Here is a 24,414-nt window from a genome sequence, read left to right on the forward strand (position 1 = left end):
TGCTGCTTGAGATTCTTGCTTGGTTTCAATTATCACCACGAGTAGAGCTTTGGTACATATTAATCACCCAAAAAACTTATGGCACCACCCATGACTACTACATTCTTGTTCATTCTAGCCACTGCAAAAGAATAAAAAAGGAACCAGAAGATTCCCATGTAATTATTTCAATTAAACCCTGAACTGTAACAAATCAGTGGCTTGTCACACATTGCCTCGAAATCCTTTGCACCAACGCTCCCTTCGAGGAACATCATCTGAGTGGCCTCATGTCACTGACCCCAAGTGAAGGAACAAAGCTCATGTAGCAGCATTTCTCTTTTATCAGCTTACTCCCACCTCTTTTTCCCTTGATTTTCAGAGATAGCAGCATTTAGCATGACCACGAGCTGTTCTGCCAATGTTTTGCTATTAAGCACATGGTCTCACTTCCTCTCCCTGTCCAGCTGGAATAGGAGAAAGGATTAACACAGTCCACACCAGGGGAGATTTGGGTTGGATGTTAGGAAAAAATTATTCATGGAAAGGGCTGTCAGGCATTGGAACAGCTGCCCATGGCAGGGGTGGAGTCCCCATTCCTGGAGGGATTTAACTGAGGTGTGGATGTGGAACTTGGGGATGTGGGTTAGTGGTGGCCTTAGCACTGCTGGGGGGGATGGTTGGGCTGGATGAGCTCAGAGGGCTTTTCCCACCTGAACAATTCCATGATTCTATGGCTGAGGATGCTCACAGCCTCTGTACACTGCTAACCATAAAGTGGTGGCAATAAAAAGTGACATCACAAGGTAACTACAAAATATGGCCATAATTAGCAAGGAATTCCTTGTCCAAAAACAACTGAAAACAAGCATGTGATGCAAACAGGTGAGCAACAGGACCAAGAGGATCTTGGTGCAGCTCAGACCAAAACAGCAATTTTAAAGAGTGAGCTCTTGAAATGCTGGAGTTCTCCAACAAGGGCTGGAAAGCAGCCTGCATTTCAAACACAAAGAGCTCCAGTTCTCACTAACTGCTTTTTCTTTTCTTTACTGATGAAAAAGGTTTGGGGTGGGTTTTTTGGCTGTTTTTATTAAAAGCAACATGGGTTGTTTGGGTGGGGGAGATTGCTATCTAATTTTTTTTTCAAATTTACTCAAATGTGAGAGAATATCTCAGCAATTAATAGAAAATTCAAGGCTCCATCTACACTTTTTTCATTAAGCTGGAAGACAATCAGTGCTACAGAAAAATCAGTCTCTGGGGAAAGACCTGAGGCCAAAATCCAGGCATGCCTCTCACTGCCCTAATGCTTTGTCCTGGCATAAACCAGCCCAATTAATTGCTCCAACGTGCAATTAAAAACAAACTCCATCTCTGTTTAAAGCCAAAAAGAACACAGTTGTTTCTCCTACAGAATCATATATGGGTTTATGTCACAATACTTTTCATTACTTTTTATTAGAGGCTACAGGGATGTGCAGGACTTCATCCCTGAATGTCCCTGTTTTTTTTTTTCCAAAAAAACCCTAGGATATCATTAATCCTGCACCATTCCAGTGCTGAGGAATGCTGGGAGTGTGACTGCCACGAGTCTCCTGAATGGTCAGACTGGGAAGTTTCCCTGACACCAGCACTGCCCAGTTTTCCTCCAGAATGTGCAGGCTGGGGGATGAGCCACTGCTCTTACTCCTAAAGTGGCCTCAGCTACATGGAAAGGTGATTTCCTTGCTATGCTTGGGTCCCACAATCAGTGGCCCAGATCCCAAAGTGTCACCATCACATTTTCTGAAAAATCTCTTTGCCCAGGATTTTTCTCCTGGGAAGCTGAGAAGCCTCAGAGAAAAATGAAAACAAGAATTTTCTGATTGCTTCTCCCGTGTTGTGCTGCTTTGGAATGTGTTTGGACATTGTTTACCAACAGGTGGTCGTTTTATTGGTTTCATGTGAATTATTTTTGACTTAATGACCAATCACGGTCAGGCTGTGTCGGGACTCTGGAAGCAGTCACAAATTTTCATTATTATCTCTTAACCTTCTGTCTGTATCCTTTCTCTATTCTTTAGTATAATTTAGTTTAGTATTCTTTAATATATTCTAGTATCATAAAGTAATAAATTAGCCTTCTAAGAACATGGAGTCAGAGTCATTCCTTCCTGCCACAAGGCATAAATACAAATACACCAAAGTGTTCCCACAAATACAACACCAAAGTGTTCAACAGCCACTTTTAGAAGCAATGGTTTAATCCTAAGAGCTGGTAGGAAACTCCTGGCAAAGCAACATATTGAGAATACAGAGTAGATGGAGCACATTGCCTTCATCCATTTAAAAAATACCTGGACTGAAATGAACCTAATTTAAATGACCCAGGGTTTAGGGGGGGCTTTTTTATTTGAATTTTTTATTTCATTTCAGTAAAATATTTACTTTTAACAATAGATCTTCACTGATGTCACATTTTAAATATAGCCCCTCACTATCCTAAACAGATTCCAAAACTACCCAGTCTGGAGACCATCAGGGAATATTATTTCTTTTCAAACTCAGGAGCTGCAGCAGAGCATTTAAAAAAAAAAGTTTTATGCTTTATTTAATGAGAAATCATTGATTTCTGTACTATCCTACATATCCTAAATTAATTCTAGTCTCTGAACTATATCCCATATATCACATACAGCTTGTCTTCAGGTCAACACCTACAGCTTCTGGTCTCTTCCACAAGTCTCCTTACATGACATTTAGGCAGATCTGGAACATGGTGATACTCATCAAACCATTTTTATTTCCCTCACAAAGCAAAATAAAAATAGCTGTTTCAATGCCAAAATAAATCTCTGGGGATCAAAGGGAGCAGGATATGTTGCACCCACACAAAAATATTGCTGATTCCAAACTGAGACAGATCAAACGTGCTTTGACTCAGAAGATCAGGAAATAAGCTACAGACAAGGTTTTAATCAATACTTTCCTGCTTATCAAGCTAGAAAGGATCTATATATTATTTATTATATGCCAGAAACTCCACTTGTTGGGTTGCCCAACTTTTGTTAAGATCCTGATAAACATATTTGAGTTCTTTGTAAGATTTTATTGCCAAATTAACTGTACTGAAACTTGTCATGATCAGCATCAGATTCAGGCCACCTTAAAAATAGATAAACTTCTGGAAACATCTTCTGTTAAAAGGAAAAAGGGGAAGACAGGCTTAAGAATTAAAATCTGCTTTTGAAGTGCTTTGGAACAAGGACTTACAGTGCCAGCAGCAGCAGCCTGTGTTTTAGAGGCTGGAAAAGATGTAATCTCAGGAACCCAAATTTGCTCAAATTAAAAGTCTCTGAAAAACACATTTGTACACACACAGAAGATTCTTAAGAACTGAGATTACAAAGTCACTAAATATATTTAAACAAATCTGTCTGCTGCCATCCCACAGCACCCCCTGCTCCAGGCAGGATCCCTCACTCCTGCCCTTCTGCACTTAGCTGAGGACTGAAATTTCAAGCTGGAATTATTCAAAATATTTGTTGGTACACAGAAAATCCAGGGAAAGCAGGTGGGTTAAAATCCCCACCAAAGTTATACATTGAAAACTACAAAAAAGACATTGTGGGGCTGGAGCCAGAAATGGAAACAGAGCTGGGGAAGGGTCTGGAACACCAGGAGCAGCTGAGGGAGCTGGGGGGGCTCAGCCTGGAGAAAAGGAGGCTCAGGGGGGACCTTCTGGCTCTGCACAACTCCTGACAGGAGGGGGCAGCTGGGGGGACCAGCTGGGCTCTGATGCCAGGGAATGAGGGACAGGACAAGAAGGAATGGCCTCAATCAGTGTCAGGGAAGGCTCAGTGGTCAGGCACTGGCACAGAAGGCTCAGGGAAATGCAGGGTATTCCAAGATGCTCAGGTAACCTTTTACAGATATTTTCACATGATTTTGCTCTAAGTTCCCACCATGATCCTTATTAGATTCAGTGTTTTTACTGCTGACTAACCTAACACACGAGCAAGAGCAGCAATAGCTGAATTTGAACAACAAAACCTCAAATATTTTACATTTTTCAGACTAAGGGGAATAAACAAAGCCCAGAGAACAGAGGGTGGGTGGAAACAAGTGCTGAAGGACTTTGAAAGGCAAAGACCAAAAATTGCAGCAATATCTCAGTGCCTGGATGTGCCAGGGAGCAGGAAGCAAAGGGATCCCACTGAGTTGGACTTGATGATCCTTGTGGGCCTCTTTCAACTCAGGATGTTCTCTGAGGACAAAGCCATCAAGATGCTGCTGGAAGCTCTGTGGTTTTAGTCACACCCTTCCATAGCCAAGAGGAACATTTTCTGGAGTGTGGACCCCAGACCCAGAGTGGGACAGAAATACAAGAGACAGACCCTCTTCTCAATGACCCCATCAAACCAACCCAACATGGAGAGTATCTGGAACAGAAACTGACCCCTGGTGTTCAGCTTTAAGCATTTTTGACCCAAACTAATCCATGGATGAAGGGCTTTTGTAACCAATAAATACTTCCTCTAATATTGTGTTTCAAAAGAGCCAGACTAAAATGAAATATGTTTCTGTTCAGGGCATTGCTTGACACCAAATCAGGAAATTAGAAGACCAAAACAAAGCAAAGCTCATCACTTTTGCATCACTTAGGAAGAGCACGGTATTGGTGCACTAAGCCATTCTGAGTAAGAATCATTCCAAAGTGGCATTAATGAGACAGCTACAGGTCTCTAAAGACTTCAAACATCTCAGCTCATTGAGAGGTTTGTCCATCTTCCCTCATAACTAATGTGGAGGACAGCACAGACTGATCCAGGACAGAAGAGAAAGGTGGTGGATGGATACTTGGGTTTGGGCAGCTCTTAAGATCACCAAAACACAACTTAATATTATATTTGCACAGCCATGTAGGTACCTGAGTTTGCCTAGGAGGGTTTCTGAGCCTCACAACATCACTGACACTTCCAGAGTGCAGCCAGCACCATCATGCTGCTCTCAAGAAAAGCAAGACAAAAAAACCCAAACCTGTTTTTCATAGAAAAGATGCCCTTTTTACACACACACATTGGACAGCACTATCTGTGCTATGAAAAATGCACCTTAGGGAAGGGCACAGTGCTCAGAGCTGGGGCTCAGACCCCAGTCCCTGAGCACAGCCTCAGTTAATGAGAAGTGGATTTAAATACAACTGGAAAGTGAGTGCGAGCACCAAAACCACTTAAAGCCCTAATGAGGATTAAACACCCGTGGAGTTTATTAACTGTGACAACACTTATCCCATCTCTCAGCATTATGCAAATCTAGGAAGCATCCATAAAGATGTGCTGACAGACTCAGCTGGTCAACACAACATTATTGCATCTTAACAATTCTGGTCAACATAATATTGTTAAATCCCAGTTTTTCATGCCAGATATGGGTGCAAGGTCAGTGCACCCACTCCAGACTTTCTAGGAGCTATGAGATCTTGAAAAGTTGGTATTTAAACGCCGTTTATCAAGCACGGCTCTGGAAAATTCCTTGGATCTAGAAGAAAAGATTTATTAGAAGGCAACTCAGTGCTTTGCTGTACAGTTCACAAGATTTGCTCCAGAGTTGGTCATGGTCCTTTTTACCTCCAGTTTTCCAGCATTTTCCCAGGAGACTGTGTGTGTGCATCCCATTATGGACAATATTGCCATTATTTGTTCACACAGGATAAACACATTGCCAGCACCAGCATTCCCTACCAGTGCAAAACTCCCACCCACCCACCCCAAAAAATATGGCTTTACAAGCAACACTCCTTGTAATTTTCTCCAAATAGCTCCAAAATTGAATTTGTTAAAGTAGGAATGATGTTGATACAGCCATAGGAGCTACCTATGGATTCATTCTCTCCTGGTGACCCCCCAACTCTTCCGGAACATGTGCAGCTGTTTCCTGCCCTTCAGGAGGAAAACAAGCCACACATTCCCCTTTCAGACTCTTATCAACAAATACTGAAACAATTACAGTCATTCCAAGGTGACAAGAAACATTTCTTTCCAGGCGTGAAGTTTGCAGGATTTGGTGTAGGACATAAAGAAGAGGTGTTCCATTACTTAAGTAAAGCTGAGCACCACAAAATACATTTTCTTTTGCTGGAGAGAAGAAACAGAGATTCCTCTTCTCTTCAGGAAATCAGATCTGAACACAGGAAGTGAGGAAATATCCCCTTTTCCCTTAGGGCCTTTGATGGGCTTCCTATAATTTCTATACAAGGATGAAAGGTGCTTCCAATGAAATGTTTGGGAAAAAAATAGCAGTATAATTCTTCCTCTTCAGGAAATCTCTCAAAAAATCAAATCTGGATATGTGGTTTTAGTGGCTATGTGGGAGCTTCATTTGTTTGCTTTTATGTTAATAGGTGGAACAAGTTTTCAGCACATTCTCTGATTAATCAACTGGTGTTTCTGCTCATAGGATTTGGCATTAAATCTCAGAAACCTGTTGATATCCTACCACAGAAATTATTTAGTGAGCTATTATCATAAGCAGGATTAGATTTTCATTATCATTTGATGTCTGGTTTGAAATCCTTATCAGCCATTCCCATTTTTCCCCCATTTATTCTCTAAGGTGAAATCTGGCTTCACAATTACATTGGTACTTACTGTAACACAAATGTCTCACTCCAATATGGCTCAGAGGAAAAAATTACATTTTACAATTTACTGAATTTTACCCATGGTATTTACCTAGGCTTTTCAGATGAAAATCTCCCTCCTTCCATCACTTCTGTGGGTTTAAATGACATATTTAATTTCCAAGTAGTGGAAAAAAATCAAGAAAAGGGTGTATGAGTTTTCTTATTTGCTTCCAAGTATTCAACAAAACCATGCTGCATGCAAGTGAATGATTAAAGAAATCAGTTTTTATTAAAAAAATTAAAATTGTGCTTGCTTTTTAAAAAAATATACATATTGACAAGTGTTAATAATCCCACTGTGAAGAGGGATAGGATTTGTCCAAGATTAGAGCAAGCAAAAGGAGGAGGAATTCAAGCTCTCCTAATGCACTTGATTTGGATCACCTGAAGAGATCTAATGACCAGGAACAGAGGCCAGCCCCCCATTCTCAGTGAGCCTTGGATGTGCAGACAATTGAAAACAGCCCATGTGGGCATCTCAGAGATGATGATCTACAGCAATCACTAATTAAGAGATGAAAAAAGGCAAACTGAAAATACACTTTTATTTGAATAGAGCTTAGGACTGCCAGATACAACTTAACTCATAGTGCTCATGTCAGAGGAGTGGAGACCACATGTACTAAAATACTACAAAAATCCAGTTTTTATCTCTGACACTGTTGCTGCTCCAGGAGGGCTGAAAAAGCCCACATGGGAAGCGGCTGCAGCTTGGGTTTGTGACTGTAGGGACAGAACTGCTGAGGGAGGATTGCTGGGTTTGACTCTCCTGTGCTGAGATGGAGTAACAACAAAGGAAGGGAGAGACATGGCCGTGAGAGCTGAATTAGGGAAAGAGCAGAAAGCGAGGAGGGTGGTGAGGAAGGAGAGCAGCACCACACACAAAACCTGCTGCAGCATCAATGGCTCAGCACCAAAACTGGGGGAACATTTCTGGGTTTGCAGGAAGCAGACAGAAATCTCTCAGCTGCTGGAATCAGACAAGGACTAAATCCCTCTTCTGGTCCAAATGCAGGTTTTAGTACCTCATTTATAGAATCCTAGCATGGTTTGGGTTGGAAAAAACCTTAAGGATCACTCAGTTCCACCCCCTGCCATGGGCAGGTGTTGTAGCACATATCAGAGTCAGATGGCCATGATACACAGAGCATCATCACACAATATCAGAAAGCTTCAACCCATACAGAGTAACAACACACCACTTCAGAAGGCTTCAGGCATCTGCCCATACAGAGAAACACCATGTCACACCAGAAAGCTGCAAGCCTCTGCCCTTCCCATCCTTTAGCCCAACCTTTATACCCCTTGTATTTATGCACTGCCCCTGGGTGCCCTCTGCTCCCTTTGGTGCTTGCTCAGTGCCCCTGGGCACTCCATGGCTCATTGCTGGCAGTGCTGCTCCCCTGCTGCTCACAGCTGCACCCACTGGGGATGAGCTGCAGCCCCACTCCCAATCACCACACACTGGGTGCCTACAGACAGGGACACCTCCTGCTAGGCCAGGTTGCTCCAGTGCTGTCCAACCCGGCCTTGGGCACTGCCAGGGATGCAGGGGCAGCCACAGCTTCTCTGGGCACCCTGTGCCAGGGCCTGCCCACCCTCACAGACAAGAATTTCTTCTTAATATTCCACCTAACCCTGCCCTCTGGCAGTAAGAAGCCATTTCCCCTTGTCTTGTCCCTCCAAGCCCTGATCCCCAGTCCCTCTCCAGCTCTCCTGAAGCCCCTTCAGGCCCTGGCAGGGGCTCTGAGGTGTCTCTGGATCCTTCTTGTCCAGGTGAGCACCCCCAGCTCTCCCAGCCTGGCTCCAGCCCTCAGAGCATCTCTGTAGCCTCTTCTGGACTTGCTCCAGCAACTCCACATCCTTCTGATTTTGGGGACTCCAGAGGTGGAGGCAGCTCTGCAAGTGGGGTTTCATGAGGGCAGAGTAGAGGGGAAGAATTCGTCCTATGCCATGTGTCCCACTCCATCCATGACCAGCAGGATGAACACACTAATCCAGGATGAGAACATTGTGATATTAAAATAATTTGAATTACTTTTTGGAAATAATATTTTTTTAAATTAATTACTAGTGGTTTATCATTTCCTAGAGTTCCAAGTAAGCAAATAGCTTTGAAGGACTTCCTTGTCAACCTGATGATATGATGACATTGGAAAATTGTCTCCCTGGATAAACTTGTTGAATTGACTTGTCCCATCAGGATTTTTAGGAAGGGTGTTAGTATGGTTTGGGAAATCCCCTTAAAATGCCTCTGACTGATGCAGACTGGCAGGTTGGAGAAGGACCTTTGTCCAAGGAGGGTGATTGTGAAGGCACCAATTGGTCCAAGGTGGTTGTAGAAGGTACTGAGAAACTGGTACAAGAGGAGAGAGAAGAATTAGAAAGAAGGTATAATATAAAATTTGAAACTAATACCTAAACCCCCTCCTGAATGTGAGAACTTCTACACCTGATTTAGTGACAAAATCCTGAAGTGCCTTTGTGTTTCAGTTATGTTGGGGCACCACGCAGCATTGTATGGGAATGACATTACAGGCTATTTTTTCTCATTGGAAAATCCACCCCTAAGTTCTGGAAAACATCATTGACACTCGCATCCCTTGGATAAAATCCATTGGCAGGACAACCTGCTGCCTCCCAGCTCCAGGGTGATAGTGGAAGGTTTCTGCCAGGATGTGGCAGCCAGCCGGGAGGGCGGGAGCCAGAGATAGCACAAGGTTTCAGTGCTTTGTTGTTGTTTTTCAAAGTACTTCCTTTGCAGGTACATTTATAGAATTAAAGCATTAAAATTAACCTTTACAGAATGGTCAAACTACTTTTAAGCCAGCTTTTCCTCTTTTTTGTTGTAATCAAAATTTTAAAAAAGCATTTTTCACTCCTTTTCTTTCAATGATGCCCTTAAAGATATTTTTCCTCCTCCTTAATTGTACATAAAAATCACTAAAAAACCTTTCTTGAGGGCTGAAGCCAGAGTGGTGCATTGATGATCTGAGTTCTTTTAGGGAAATGACCCAGGAGAATGACAGGGTTTTAATAAGATGTTCAGATAAAATATGAGTGTGGAAAATGACATCATACTTCTCCCGCCCAAGCATGATATAACACTCCTGCATGCCAAGTCAGGGATTAGGCTTGAGTCTGATATCCTGCAAGAGCACTTTCCTCTGGGTGTTAAGCCTCTGTTTTAAAAAAAAACCCCTAATCCTGCTTGTCTCACCCCTGTGAGCCAAGGGGGAACCCCAAAGGCTGCTTGGTTCATCCCAGACACAGAACATGGATGGGCATGGAAACCAAATATGTTGGGTCACAACAGGGAAGGGAGCAGAACAGCAGGAAACCACACACACACACACATAGGGGTAGCTCAGACTCACTCAAGGGGCTGAATGTAGTGGCAGATCAGTTCTGGGTCATGAAAAGCTCCATGTGAGCTATCTGTGTGCTCTGGGAGCCCCAAATTCTCCCATGCCCCAGGGCTGATTCCCCAGTGTGGGCAGCAGGAAAGGAGGATTCTGCCCCTCTGCCCAGCTCAGGTGAGACCCCACTTGCAGAGCTGCCTCCAGCCCAGGGGCCAACACAAGAAGGATGTGGAGATGCTGGAGAGAGCCCAGAGGAGGCCACAGAGATGCTCTGAGGGTGGAGCCCCTCTGCTCTGGAGCTAGGCTGGGAGAGCTGGGGCTGCTCACCTGGACAAGAGAAGCTCCAGGGAACCCTCAGAGCTCCTGCCAGGGCCTGAAGGGGCTCCAGGAGAGCTGGAGAGGGACTGGGGACAAGAACCTAGAGGAACAGGACAAGGAGGAATGGCTTCTTACTGCCATGGGGCAGAGTTAGATGAGATATTGGGGAGAAATTCTTGGCTGTGAGGTTGGAGAGGCCCTGGCACAGGTTGGCCAGAGAAGCTCCAAGCCCCATTCTGGGAAGTGTTGAAGGCCAGGCTGGACAGGGCTTGGAGCAACCTGGGCTGGTGGAAGGTGTCCCTGCCCATGGCAGGGGGTGAAATTAGATGATCCTTAAGGTCCTTTAAACCCACACCACCCTGTGATTCTGTGATCCCCACACTATCTCACACACATTCCCAATGCAATGGTTTGTGTGCTTCTGTGAATTCCTGTGACTTCTGAGTAGCACAGAAAGTATCAGAGTGCTCCTGCAACTGCTCTCTCCTTACTCATCCTTCCTCTCATTAGATGGATGCAAACATGGAAAATTATGTGGAAAACCTCAAATAAAAACAATAAGAAAATCTTTTTTGGTTGTGTTGAAGATCTAGCTATTGAGTCCCCACTGGTGGCAGGCAGGTTTGGGAAAGGGCAGATGGGAAACCAACCACTCCCATTCCCATCCCCATCCCAGGCCAGAGCCTGCCTGTTTATTTTTAGAATTGGTTTCAAGTCTTGTCTCTGATATTGTCACTGTGCAGCTGATGACTGGAACACGTTGTGGTTATGCTTTTCAGAAACAGCCCCCAGAGCAGAGCCAGGAGCAAAGGAAACCAACACAAATCTTGTTAGAGATTTTCTCTGAGTGCTGACCGTGGAGGCAGGCAGTTATGAGCATCATCTTCCTAAAAAGATTTCACTCAGAGCCTTTGGATTTGGGCACTGTGGTTAGAAAGTGTCATCTGTAACAAATCAAAACTGGAAAAAAAAGGGAAAAAAACTCACTTTCTTCATGAAATTAAACCCTTCCAGAAAACAAGGCTGCAGCTCTTGCTTCTCCTGGGGAGAAGATGATGAAAGGAGACATGTGGAACATCCCTTAGGGACAGATGCTCACACAGAGCCATCCTGAGCCCACCACAGAGCTGCAGGAGAACAGAGCCACCAGGCAGCCAAGTTTGAAAGGTCCACTGATGACAAAATGTGTTTTCCTCCACCTTGGTGCATCCAGAGTCTGTTCTGCCAACAGCACAAACTGAGCTCCCATTCCACCCATGTTTTCACAGCAAAACCAGTACAAAAACCAATTCATAAATTACTTTGTGTCACAGGAGGAAGTTGTGTGACCTGATGTGAGAAGGACACATTTAGGGAAATTTGCTCAGCACTTACAGGCACAAAGTACTGGGATCCTCACCAAGGAGTCCAATAATCAATGACCAAAACCAGCCCTCAAGCCTTTAAAAGCCAAATCCTGCCTTGAGATTGGTCCTTCCCAAGCAGAGGGCAAGTGTAGACAAACTCATTCTGCCAGTGCATCATCATCATCATCATTCCAGGTTATTTTTACCTTTTTTTTTTTGCAAGGTTCCCCAAAGAGAAGTTGTTTCTCATCACACCTCAGCTGTTACCCCTGTAGAGGCAAAGCTTGTGCAACAGACCCTATCCAGCCACAGAACTTCCACACCTCCTCCTCCTTCAACCACTGACCAACAGCCCTTGGCTGAGGAAAAAAATCAACCTGAATTTATTCAGATTGGGATTACACATGAAAATCCCATATTCCAAGCAAATGTACCAAAACTACACCCCTTGTGGAAAGAGCTGGCTAACGAACCCAGGAATGGTTTGTCTGCATTCCTTGAAAACTTTTCACATGATTTTAGTAGAAATTTAAGTAACTAAAGGAACTCTGTGACAATAAAGCATCTTTTGAGTAATCAGATGTAATTAAAAGAATCCTTTAAAGAGCTGAGAATGGATTTGCTTTGGCAGCTGGAGGGGAATATAGGCAGAGCAATCCATGGAAAGTCAGCATTTCCCTTCCTGAAGTCCTGATCTTGGACTTAATTCAGGAATCTTGGAATCCCAATGTCTTCCTTGTTTTCCCAGACATCAGTGCCAAATAAAGAGCAGGAACACAGTTAACACACAGGAATTTCCATGGTGGCACAGAGCAGAAGAGTGACTGCAGCAGCTTTTGCACATGAGGATGTGCATTTCCAAGGGAAAAGTGAGAAACCTCATCCCACAAATAGGTTTCTTTTGAAGTTCCACCCTCCCAGGTTGCCCTCATGTCCTGAAGCAGAGACAGTTGCTTGGCTCTTAAAAGCTTTGTGGGCTTTCAGTTTTATTCCATTAATATTTTTTTCTGTGAATTCTGAATCCACTCATCAACATAGCAGCTCTTCAAAGGGCTCCTGCTGAGCTCCTCATGTTAATAACCTGTGGTGACAATGAGTCTCCTCAGCTAATGGGTTTTGGGATAAGTAGGTGCTTCCAGCAGTTCTGCTGCTTTCTGTTCCATTAAGTGTCCCTGTCCTCGTACCTCAGGACTGAGAATTTTCATTTCTTCATGCTATTAATTATTTTGTCTCCTTCCCACTTTCTCTCCTTGAATATTTTCAGGCTTGTGATTAATTGCAACTATGATCTTTTCCTTTGTTGTTTTTTTTGTTTTTTTTTAATATCTTAGGTAATGTTCTGCCATTTGGCCCTGGAACTCAATTTCTTCTCCCTTTTAATGGGCTGCAAAAGGCATCAGCCAGTCCCACTACAAGGATATAGAGAATGAAACATCACTCAGTTCTTAGCTGTAATTAAATACTTTTTTGACTCATTACAGTTCACTCCACAAGGCTTCTCTACCTTGTGTCTCTGCCAATTAAGTGTTATGGGGCTGAAAATTAAATGTTTGTGCTGAAAATGAGATGTTCTCCCTGATTTAAAGTCCCTAACACAGCAGAGTTTATCATCCCAAAAAACCATCCTGTGATGGTCATTCCAAGTGTCTTGTATTCCTCAGCAAAAATTCATCCCAGGTGAAGAAGGGCCAGGTAAAATGACACTTGGTGACGTGAAAAAATAAAATCTAATGATTTTATGGCACCAGAAGAGAAAGATGTGTCTGGCCCACCACTCCTGGCCAAAGGTTCTCTCCTCTCTCCTTCTCCCAAAGGACACAAATCCAACTCTCCTCCCACTCCAAGAAGTCTCTCTGGCTCTGCTGAGCCAGCACAGACCCAGAGACAATGAACAGGAGAGGATGAAAGGACAATGAAAGCAAAGCTGTGGAGCCCTCAGCAAATGTTTCCAGAACACCTGGACTTTTCTCTCCTGCTTTGCTGTCACCAAAACACAAAGTTCAGTGCCGGTCACCCCCTGCCTAATTCTGCACGTCTCAGATTGTCAGGAGCCTGAATATTTTGGTTTGTAAATCTGACCTGAACTGCATCACTGCTTTTCCAACTAATCATGAGTTGATTTCACATGCACTTACAGCTGCACCTATTTATGCAGAATGAAAAGCATCTCACAGATTTAATTGTAATTTGGGTGCTCTGGACACAGTCACAGAACAGTTCCATGGTGACCTTCCACAGCCATGTAACAACAGCATGGAGCACCCAGCTGCTAAAGAGCACCTGGCCATTTGAACAAAGACATGATCATGGGATGCCAGACAGGTTTGGCTTGGAAAGGAGCTTCAAGGTCATCCACTTCCACTCCCTGCCATGCACAGGGACACCTTCCACCAGCCCAGCTTGCTCCAAGCACTGTCCAACCTCACCTTGGACACTGCCAGGGATGGGACAGCCACAGCTTCTCTGGGCAACTTCTGCCAGGGCCTCCCCACCCTCACAGCCAAGAATTCCTCCCCAATATCCCATCCATCCCCGCCCTCTGGCAATAGGAAACTGTTCCCGCTTGTCCTGTCCCTCCATCCCTTGTCCCCAGTCCCTCCCCAGCTCTCCTGGAGCCCCTTCAGGCCCTGGCAGGGGCTCTGAGGTTTCCCTGGATCCTTCTCTTGTCCAGGTGAGCAGCCCCAGCTCTCCCAGCCTGGCTCCAGAGCAGAGGGGCTCCAGCCCTTGGAGCCTCTCCATGCCCCCCTCTGGGCTCTCTCCAGCATCTCCACATCCTTCTGATATTGGGGACCGCGGGGCTGAGGCAGCTCAGAGGAAGAATCCCCCCTCTCCCTGCTGCCCAGGTTCTGGGGGAGTTTGGGGCTGCTGGCCCAACATCTGCTCCCCAAGAGCTGCTTGCAGTGCCTTGCTGGAGGTACAACTCTGTCCCTTTCAGTTCCTCTGAGTTTTCAGACACCCTGTTTCCACTTACAATTCTGAACACACATTCAGTTAAATACAGGGCGTGCTTATAGTGACATCCATCACAACAAACAACCAGCTCCCAACAGCTCTCTAGAATTGAAGGAAGGCAAGAATCAGGTCAGTTGTTGACCAAGAAGTTGTCTCACATCTTTTATTTCCCTTCTGTTACACAATTTCGCATCAGATTTCTCCCAAAAGTGTGAATTAATGCTTTCTAACCCTTAGGGTAAAATGTCCATGATCACAAATGGCTTAAAATTATAAAGATCTGCTAAAATAATGTCTATTAGCAAAGTCACTTGCTTAAGAAATATCAACTGTATTGGTTAAATGAAGTTAATGAATTGAAAACATCATGGAATTTATTTTTTTTTCTGGAGGAATGTAAAACAGAGCTCGCTAACAGATGTATTTACTTTGTTAATGAGTTTTGTCTCATTGGATGAAAAACAGGGAAAAAATGCAGAGACTGGTGAAAAACAGACAAGCAGGTGCTGGACACCAGCCTGATAAACAGAACAGATGGGATGGAAACCAGGCAGGGACGCTTGTGGAGCTCAGGATTGTCTCCAGCATGATGGAAAGGGATGGAACCACCAACCAAGATGGATTTAAGAGAGTTAACTGAGTGGATGAGTCAAGGCATGTTCTAATGGCCTTGGAGACCTGCAGTGAGCAGAGATGGAAAAAACCTGAATTCCTTGGATTATTTAGATAGAAGCAGGAAGACAGATGTGGCCTAGGAGAGCATGGATTAAGATGATATTCAGATTACAAACAGGATCAAGAGGAAGATTTTTAGCAACCCCCAAGTTCTCCACAAAGACGTGACTGAAGTGCTCTGCTCCCTCGTGTCTCCTACCAATATCAGCCAAATCACTCGATATTTAGAGCATCTTTTTTTTTTTTTTGAATACCTGAACTGTGGCTTGTGAAACTTTCCTACCTCAGTATAACTGCAAAAATGCACATAATAATAATGTATGAAAAAAGAGCCCAGAGTCTGAAGTTGAGGGGCACTTTGAGAGGGGCAACAGCAACCCACAGCATGTTACTTTGCTGCCATTAAAATCCCATTTTTCCCTTTTTCAGCTACATGCCTGCTGTATTTTGCCTTATCAAGGAGAAGATGGCTGGGGCTGCAGAGATGCCCAATTCTCAAGGCAGATCTGAATCAAAATAGTCCAAGCACCACTACTACCACTGATGGCTCTATTGCACCCATGACCTTTTCCAAGGGTCCTCCCCATTGCTAGATGATAAGTGGAATTTTCCAGCTCACTGTTACCACACGCTGCACTGTGATTTCTCTGCAAACCCATGAAGTGCTGCTGGCTCCATTAATGCACCATCTCACTTCTCATAAAGTCTTTGGCAGCTGTTTTGGACAACAGCCCAAGACCTCAGCACACAAGTGCAGCCTTTCATGTCTGTGCAGCCTTTTCCCTAAGTTTATCTATAGCCTAAAGCTTCTAAACCTTTGTGCTCGCCCAAACTGTGTAGTTGTTTCAAGCACTGCATTAAAACACCATCCAGTGCTATAAAAGGGAAAATGGATGGTTCCAGAGGCAGCTCCATGGCAGATGAGCCACTGTGGCTCAGGAGATAAGAGGCAGCTGCCAGAGATGAGTGCAAGCATTATTTATGAATGTGGTGTTGTTGATTGCCAGAGGTGCAGCCAGAGAGGATGGCAGCTCCCTGCAGGATCCCAAATCAAGCACGTTTGCCATCGGTGCCACAGCCATGAGAGGCAAAACAAAATAGTCTTGATTTTTCCCTGTAAAACCAGATCTCCCCTTGTCTGCCCTCTCCTTAATTTCAGAAAGAGCTGTAGCTCCAGTGACATGGGGATGTACTTGAATGTTAATACCATGGTCAGACACAACCTCTAAACAATAAACCATGAGTTACTGAACGATGAGAAAAGCACATTATGCTTTGTGGAGTCTTCCTGAAAAACCACATGCTCATCCCACAAACCCTGTAACACCCCAAGGATGGGCACTGGGACACTTAGAATCCCATCCTGGCGTTTGGCTCACAACTATTTATTTGCTCCTACCTATGGCCCTGCTCGTGCAGGTGCTGGTGCCACATACCTTGAACACTTTTGGGTAAAATAAAGTAAAATGAAATCTTCTCTCTGCTGGGAAGAACTTGCTCAGCTGAAGACAATGGGACCTGCAACTGCTGGCACACAGGAGACCCTGATTTTAATTGCTGGAATCCCACCTCCTCACTGGACTTCAGTGTTACATTTAACCTGATACCTGATCTAGATCAAAGATTCACAGACTGTTTGAGTTGGGAGGGATCTCAAAGCCCATCCCATTCCACCCCCTGCCACAGGCAGCAACACCTCCCACTAGGTGAGGTGCTCCATGCTCCAAGCACTGTCCAGCCTGGCCTTGAACACTTCCAGGAATGGGACAGCCACACTTCCCTGAGCAACCTGTGCCATTGCGTCACCACCCTCACAGAGAAGAATTCCTTCCCAATATCCCATCTAACCCTGCCCTCTTTCAGTTTGAAGCCATTTCCTTTTGTCCTGTTACTCCAGGCCCTTGTAAAAACTCACTCTGGAGCTTTCCCCTTTAGGTATTAGAATCCAGTCCTTGGATCCTCCAAGATCATCCAGCAGAATAATAATACGTGGGCAAGAATCAAAAAAGTCATGAATTTATTAAAAGAAACATGGAGTTGACAAAATCAATATTTCTGCCTAACTTTAAAATGGCACATTATTCCTGAGGGAAAAACCCAACTCAACTCCTGGGGCAAAACCATCAAGAAGTCCTAAGAGAGGAAGCACAATATGAATGAACAGGTTTATTTACTGGTGGTTCCCAGTTGCAGCTTCACCTTCAACACTGCAGGCTTCCAGCTGCTGGGAGAAGAGAAGGTTTCAGGGAGACCTCAAGAGCCCCTTCCAGTGCCTGAAGAGGCTCCAGGAGAGCTGGAGAGGGACTGGGGACAAGGGATGGAGGGACAGGACACGGGGAATGGCTTCCCATTGCCAGAGGGCAGGCATAGATGGGATATTGGGAAGGAATTCCTCTCTGTGAGGCTGGAGAGGCCCTGGCACAGGGTGCCCCATCCCTGGAAGTGTTCCAGGCCAGGCTGGACAATGCTTGGAGCGAGCTGGGCTGGTGGAGGGTGTTGCTGCCATGGCAGGGAGTGGAATGAGATGAGCTTTAAGGTCCCTCCTAACTCAAACCCATCTGTGATTCCATGATGTCCATCCACAAGCTGTCCTTACTTTGCAGTACCTTCTACCCAAAACAGGCCAGAATAAAAGATGCAGTTTTACCCAAATTACTGCAGAGATGAACAGAACCAGGAGCAGTGAGTCTGGTATCAATTCATAACTGAAAGAGAATGTTTCAAGCAAGCTGCCCAGTGTCCAAACCACTGTTTCTAAAAAAAAAAAAGCCCCAAACCACAGGACTGCGTTTCCAATCAGCACACAAGAAGGCAGGAGCGTGCAGCCAGCCAGGAATGTGACATCACTGCAAATCCAACTAAGTCAGCTTCTCCATGTGCTCCGGGGCTGCAGCTCAGAGAAGGGGAAGAGAAAAGGCTTGGCTTGGAAAATAAAACTCCAGTCTCAGCTCTGAAACCTCCAAAATACCAAAGGGAAGGACCCCTTCAGGCAACTCTGCCCATTCAAGACTATTAAAGGGGGTGAGAGTTGTCACAGCAGGACCCTAAGGGCACAAATCTGTCAGGAGCCAGGCTGGGATCATGGAATGATCACACTCACTTTCCATGAAAAGCATTTCTGCACAGAGTTGTCATCTCCACATGCTCCAACACTGATGAAAGGGATGGGCAAATGTCAGCCCTTGTGCCAAGCACATTCCAGAATGGAGCAGATGCACATGGGAACCTCATCAAAGCTCAAAACCCATCCCAAACCTAAATCTCAAACTTTTTATGTGGAATCCCAGTCAGTTTGGGCTGGAAGTCTTAAACTGGTCTCAACCCATTGCATACCATGGGCAAACCCCATGCAACCTGGCCTTGGACATTTCCAAGGATGTAGCATCTCCCACCTCTCTTGCAACCTGAAGACTGGTAGATCCCACCTGCTCTTCTTGACAGTGTGAAGAAGCAAGGACATGCCAAAATGACATTATGCAATCCTTTCTGTGAGAGTCTGTGGAGCAGAGACTTTTCCAGACGAACCCCACTGAAAATTTCAGTGTACCAAGCTATGGAAAAACCCACAGGCATCTGAAGAATAAAATAGCTGCTGTATCCATCAGGAAAGGCAGCTGCCCATGAGCTACAGAGGTCGTGGTGGGAGACCCATGTCTGCAAATCCTCAAACCCTCAATGGCTCCATCCCTTGGAGCCAACTATAATGCTCCTTTGTTAAATACACAGGAATAACCAGCCCGTTGATTCCCAAGAGCCCAGTGAGTCATGAGTGGGGATTATCAGACATCAGCAGTCTTTGTGAAGTCCCAAATGTCAAATGAATCCCATTCTTCCTTCCTGATTCAGACAGATCTGAATTTAAGTCACTCCTCCTACTCCCTGAGCCAGAGGAAGACCAGGAGAAGGCCTCTTACCACAGGGAGGTTCAAGTTGGAGCATCTCAAATTCTGCTCTGTGAGCAGTGAACCTGCTCTCAGAGAGAGGTCACTGCTGGATAAAATTTGGTGGTCAGGATGCTGACGATGTAAGTAAGGAGGTAAACAAAAGGCACTGGAGGTGCTCATCTTCACACAATTCACAGCTTCTTCCAAAATGATTTTGTCATGGAGATCACATCAACCATTCCCAAAGCAGCCTGGTTCCTTCTCTTCTCCCACAGCCACCACACCCTGATCTTTCCTTTCTTCTACTGATAGTGGTGATAAACCTTTCTAAGGGGACACCTGGGATTTGGGAGCAGCCATATCACCAAAAACATTTGGGAAAGCACTTGAGAAACTCATGCTGAGCCACTCTAGTTCTAAAGAGGTGTCTTCCAGCTCAGCAGAAGGTAGGACTGTTCCCAGCAGTGTCAATACACTGCAGGTGTTGGGCAGCAGGGCAAGGGAGGGGATTTTGCCCCTCTGCCCTGCTCAGGTGAGACCCCACCTGAAAAGCTGCCCCAGCCCAGCACAGGAGCTGCTGGAGAGTCCAGAGGAGGCACCAGAGTGATCAGAGGAATGGAGCAGCTCTGGTGTGAGGAAAGGCTGAGAGAACTGAGGTTGTTCAGCCTGGAGAAGAGAAGGCTCCAGCACCTAAAGGGGCTCCAGGAGAGATGGAGAGGGACTTGGGACAAGGGCCTGGAGGGAGAAGACAAGAGGGAATGGCTTCAAACTGACAGAGATGGGATCATGGGGAGAAACACTTTCCTGTGAGGGTGGTGAGGCCCTGGCACAGGTTGATCAGAGAAACTGTGGCTGCCCCATCCCTGGAAGTGTTCCAGGCCAGGTTGGATGGGGCTTGGAGCACCCTGGTCCAGTGGTAGCTGTCCCTGCCCAAGGCAGGAGCTTGGAACAAGACCATCGTTAGGGCTCCTTCCAACCCAGCCCAGTCTATGATATTCTAAGGTCCCTCCAGCAGAAGGGCAGTTATAGCTCAGTTCTAAACTTTTCTAGCCACTTCTTTTATGTCTGTGCCCAAGATGAAGGAAAAAAGTAGAAACACCACATTGATTAAATGTCCATCACAAAGACCCAGAGAGCCCTTGTGTGCCCTTTGTTAGGGCACATTTCACGTCTGCACAAACACTTCATTTCTAAAGGTTAAAGCTCAGTAACAGTTACTGAGCTCAAACACACCCTCAAAGTGGGAGAAAATGTATTTTTTCCCCCATGAAAAAAGGAGTCAAACTATCTCCAGCAGACCCCCAGTGACAACATGATGTGTTTAGTTATTTGTGACACAACAGCTGCTCTAGATGCTATTCAAATTCAAGGTGCTCTGAATTCTCACACAACCCTACAAGAAGAGGGAACAGAGGGACAAAGTGTGGTGTGATGCTCAGTGTTCCTAATCTGGGGGATACAAGAAGATTAGAGGCAGAAATAGCCAAAACAAGCAGTTCAGCAGAACAGAACTGATGTATTTTGAAGAATATAAGAGGAAAAAAATTGTTTCTCTTTACCAGCCACAGAATAGAATTCAGAATTCGTGAAAATCCCATATAACTACACTGGAGTCTGAGAGAAGCTGATGGATTTGTGGCTGCTCCAAAGCATCACACAAGGGCCCAGGTTTTGAGGGGTCTGAGGAAAAGCTACTGGGAATCTCCTATGGAGATCTGCACCTCCTGCCATAGAAGAGCCACACTACCACAGGCACTCAAGAAGGCAGCAAAAATTCCCTGGAGTCTTGGGTCAGCACTGTGCTGAGGAATCAGTTCTCCAGCTTAAGGAATGACATCTGGAGATGAACACCTGCACCCACACACACTCAGCAATGCATAGCTCTGCTTTGGACAACTCTCACACAACCACAAGTCATTAAAGCACTTACAAACCATCAGAATGAAGTACAAACCTGCCTTCCAGGATTGGAATTGAAGAAAAGTCAATAATTTCCTAGATTAGGACACCCATTCGCTTCTCTGACATTATTTTGAGATAAATAAATAAAAACTGAAAGAAAACTCTGAGTGTGCATCTCAAAGTAATGAAAACCATTCCAAGAGTTGCCTTTTAATAACAAATATCATGTACTGACCTCTGCCAATTTGTATGGTAAGATCAGCTTCTCTCCCACTGTCACTGTCTTTCTGGTCACCAGGGCCTCGAACAGCATCTCTTCTTTCACCTAAAACAAAAGTACAGATGTTAATGATTATTCTAGTGATTTTTTTTAATTTTAAATCCAGTTTAAAAAATGCTAAACTTAAAATAAAATTCAGTGTAAACACATTCAGATAGCAAAATTTAATTTAAAAAAAAAATAAACCACCAACACTTTTGCCAGCCTTTGCAGAGTTAAGTTCAATGGGTAAAAACATGCCTTTGGGAGGAGCCAACTCAGCACATAAACCCAGCATCAGAAACCTAACACCAGGGTATTCAAAGGAACCTGATTTTCTGCATTCAGCATCCCAGTTGTAGAAATATCCCATTGGTTTCCTTATTCCCGGTACAGCTCCTCCCTCCCACACTTTCTCTTGGCAAAATAAGTCAACTTTCCAGCGCTGTCAAGATGAAATCATACAAATTACTCCAGAATAAGCCAAGCAGTGTCATCAGTTTCAGAGATATCCAAGTGAAGGAGGGGGTTTTTTGTGCTTTTAAGGGTGGAGAGGAGTCAGAAGGAAGAAGAAACCCTTGGAAAAGCACCTGATATTTACTCTGCTATTGGCACTGGATGTTTACTTCCTAAAGCCCCAGTTCCTGGCGAGGTGACAGTCTCTAATCAGCCCTCACAGGTCTGCAGAACAAAACTCAGTTGTGCAAACACAGACACTTCAGCAAAGAGGAAAACAGTGCTGACAAATTAAGTGATACCTGCAGCTGTTGGGGAAAAGCCACTTTCCCAATCAAGACCGTCTTACTTTGAGGAATTCAGGTGTCCTCTCTCCCAGAATAAATGAGTTAGACCTAAAGACTTTGACTGATCTTCATTAAATTTCCAAGTCAAAAAAGACATCATGAGGCTGGGTGGGAATCTTGGAGCCCAGAATTAATGGATGTGGACTGACACAGAGAAACTGCACTGAAATCTCTACAAACTGCTTATCCTACCTGAAGGACTCCATGCAGGCACCAGACCTCCTCTGGACATCTCTGACTGTTCAAAATCCACATTCCTGAAGCCATCCAAGGCCATATTTTTATCACAGGGAAACCATTTATGTTTTGACAAGGAAAATGGGAAACATAGAGGTCTATCAATTGAACTCAATGATCTTAGAAGTCTTTTCCAACCAAAAACAATTCTATGTACCTACTTTGACTTAAAGGTTTCATCCAGGAATTAGTATGAAGAGGAAATGCAAACAAGACAGTGAAAGGTCAGGAATCTCACAAACCATAGCAATAATGATGCCCTTCTGTACAAAAGTCTCCTTCTGCCAAAACTACCATTATGTGAGTCTCCCTGATAAAACCCAGGGAGTTTTTATATAACTGATTCTTCCTGCAACAAGAACTTGTTGCTGTGGAAGTCAGAATCCATCAGGTCACCTGTATATGATGTCACCTGCCAGCAAGGTCTCTATCACTGGAAATGACACTTCAAGGTTCATTTCTTTAGAGCTCAGCACTACTCAGGACCTCCCAGTTCCTACAATCTGATTTTACCTTTCAAAATCAAGCAGGGAAAAAAATAATCTTCTGGTTCATCCAGAGATCCATAGCAAGATTCCACATTTGGTTTCTATTCCTCTACATTCACCAAAATATGTGATTTTGTAATTTCCAGCTCTGTGGACACTTTTCCAGCAGCTCTTGACTGTGGGACTATCAGCTGCTCTCCCTCAACTGCACAACTTGGAACAAAAGTGAGTTTCACACCATCCATTATCCCCCTTCAGGGATGCTGCAAACCCACAGCCAGCATGCTGGCTTTTTTAAATTATCCAAGGCAGCAAGGCAGAGGGTGTCAGATGGTTCCTAATCAAAACAGTCCAAAGAAATATTCCTCAACAACATAAGCACTTCCAAGTCCCAGATTTGTCAGCAAACACAGGGATTTTAAGCAATTTAAACAACTACCCATGCCATCCCTCACCATCCCCAGCTCATGGGCACTCTGGATCTTTCTCTCCGTGCTCTCTGGAGCAGTGAACCTGGGGATGTGCATCCTTCTTCTCCTGACCCGTGGAGATCCCATTAAATCATCTTGTACAAAAACACTCTTGGCAAGGATGGGAATCCCTGCATCTCCCCAGGCCCCTCTCTGCAATTACCACCCAGTGGAGCTTGGTCTCAATTCCTTCATCACCTCTGATGAGCACCACGGGGGCAACCAAATCATCCTGATCTGCATTCAAGGTCACAGCATGAAAGTAGCTGACTCCTGATGCCAGGGAGGAGCCACTGGAGCTTTCTAAATAAAAACTCAGCACGTGCTGATGACTAAGGACATGGAGGCACTTACAGCTTCCCCACATCCTACACCTCCTCCTCCAGTAAGTGTGAAACACTAAAATAGGAACACCCATTGGTGCAGAGTAGCAAAGAGGAGAACACCACTTATTCCTTTACTTTGTGCCCTAGGAGTTTCACTCTTGGGTCACATTTCACAGATTTTTGCTTCCTGGTGCTCTCCCTCTTAAACACGGCCTGCAGGAGTTTCGATCTTAATTACAGGGACAAAATGCAGATTTGCAGATTTAAGACCTTGTTGCCACAAGTGGGCCCAGAGAGGGCTGGAAGGCTCCACTCCATGAGCAGTGAGGGGTGACCAGCAGTGCCACAGCTGGGAACGTCAGCGGAGCACGGAGACAGCACGGGCTGGGCTGGAGCCAAGGCAGGCAGAGACTGCTCCTCCAGTAATTCTGGGGTATTATGTTAGAGCAGCTGAAGAAAAAGGAACCATTTCCAGCTGGAGAACAAGAAAACATCAGGTTTTGTCTCTCCTTCCATATTTGAGAAAGGGATTCCAGTGCTGAGTGCTCGTTCTAAAGACGCCTCGTGTGGAGTAACGGAAAATAAATTCAGATTTCTATCAGCTCTTCTTGGAAAAGAGCTGAACCTTTTCCTCAGACTTTCTTTCAAATAACCAGAGCGTTAGAAAGGATGAGAGGGAATGGCTGGGGCTGTGTTAAGGAGGTTTAGGCTCTTCCCTCAGAGGGTGGCTGGGCACTGAACAGGCTCCC

The 24,414-nt window shown here is 44.9% G+C and overlaps 1 protein-coding gene across 1 annotated transcript in view; it reads right to left on the minus strand.

Annotated features, from left to right (window-relative positions):
* Positions 1 to 24,414, minus strand: part of MYO9A (myosin IXA) — a 175,142-nt gene that overhangs the window by 70,586 nt on the left and 80,142 nt on the right. The window contains exon 9 of the mRNA XM_066559101.1: positions 21,318 to 21,407. Coding sequence (XP_066415198.1) covers positions 21,318 to 21,407 — 90 coding nt within the window. The remainder of the gene's footprint in view (positions 1 to 21,317; positions 21,408 to 24,414) is intronic.

The sequence above is a fragment of the Molothrus aeneus genome, chromosome 13 (assembly GCF_037042795.1).
Source record: "Molothrus aeneus isolate 106 chromosome 13, BPBGC_Maene_1.0, whole genome shotgun sequence".
In the NCBI taxonomy this organism is placed as follows: domain Eukaryota; kingdom Metazoa; phylum Chordata; class Aves; order Passeriformes; family Icteridae; genus Molothrus; species Molothrus aeneus.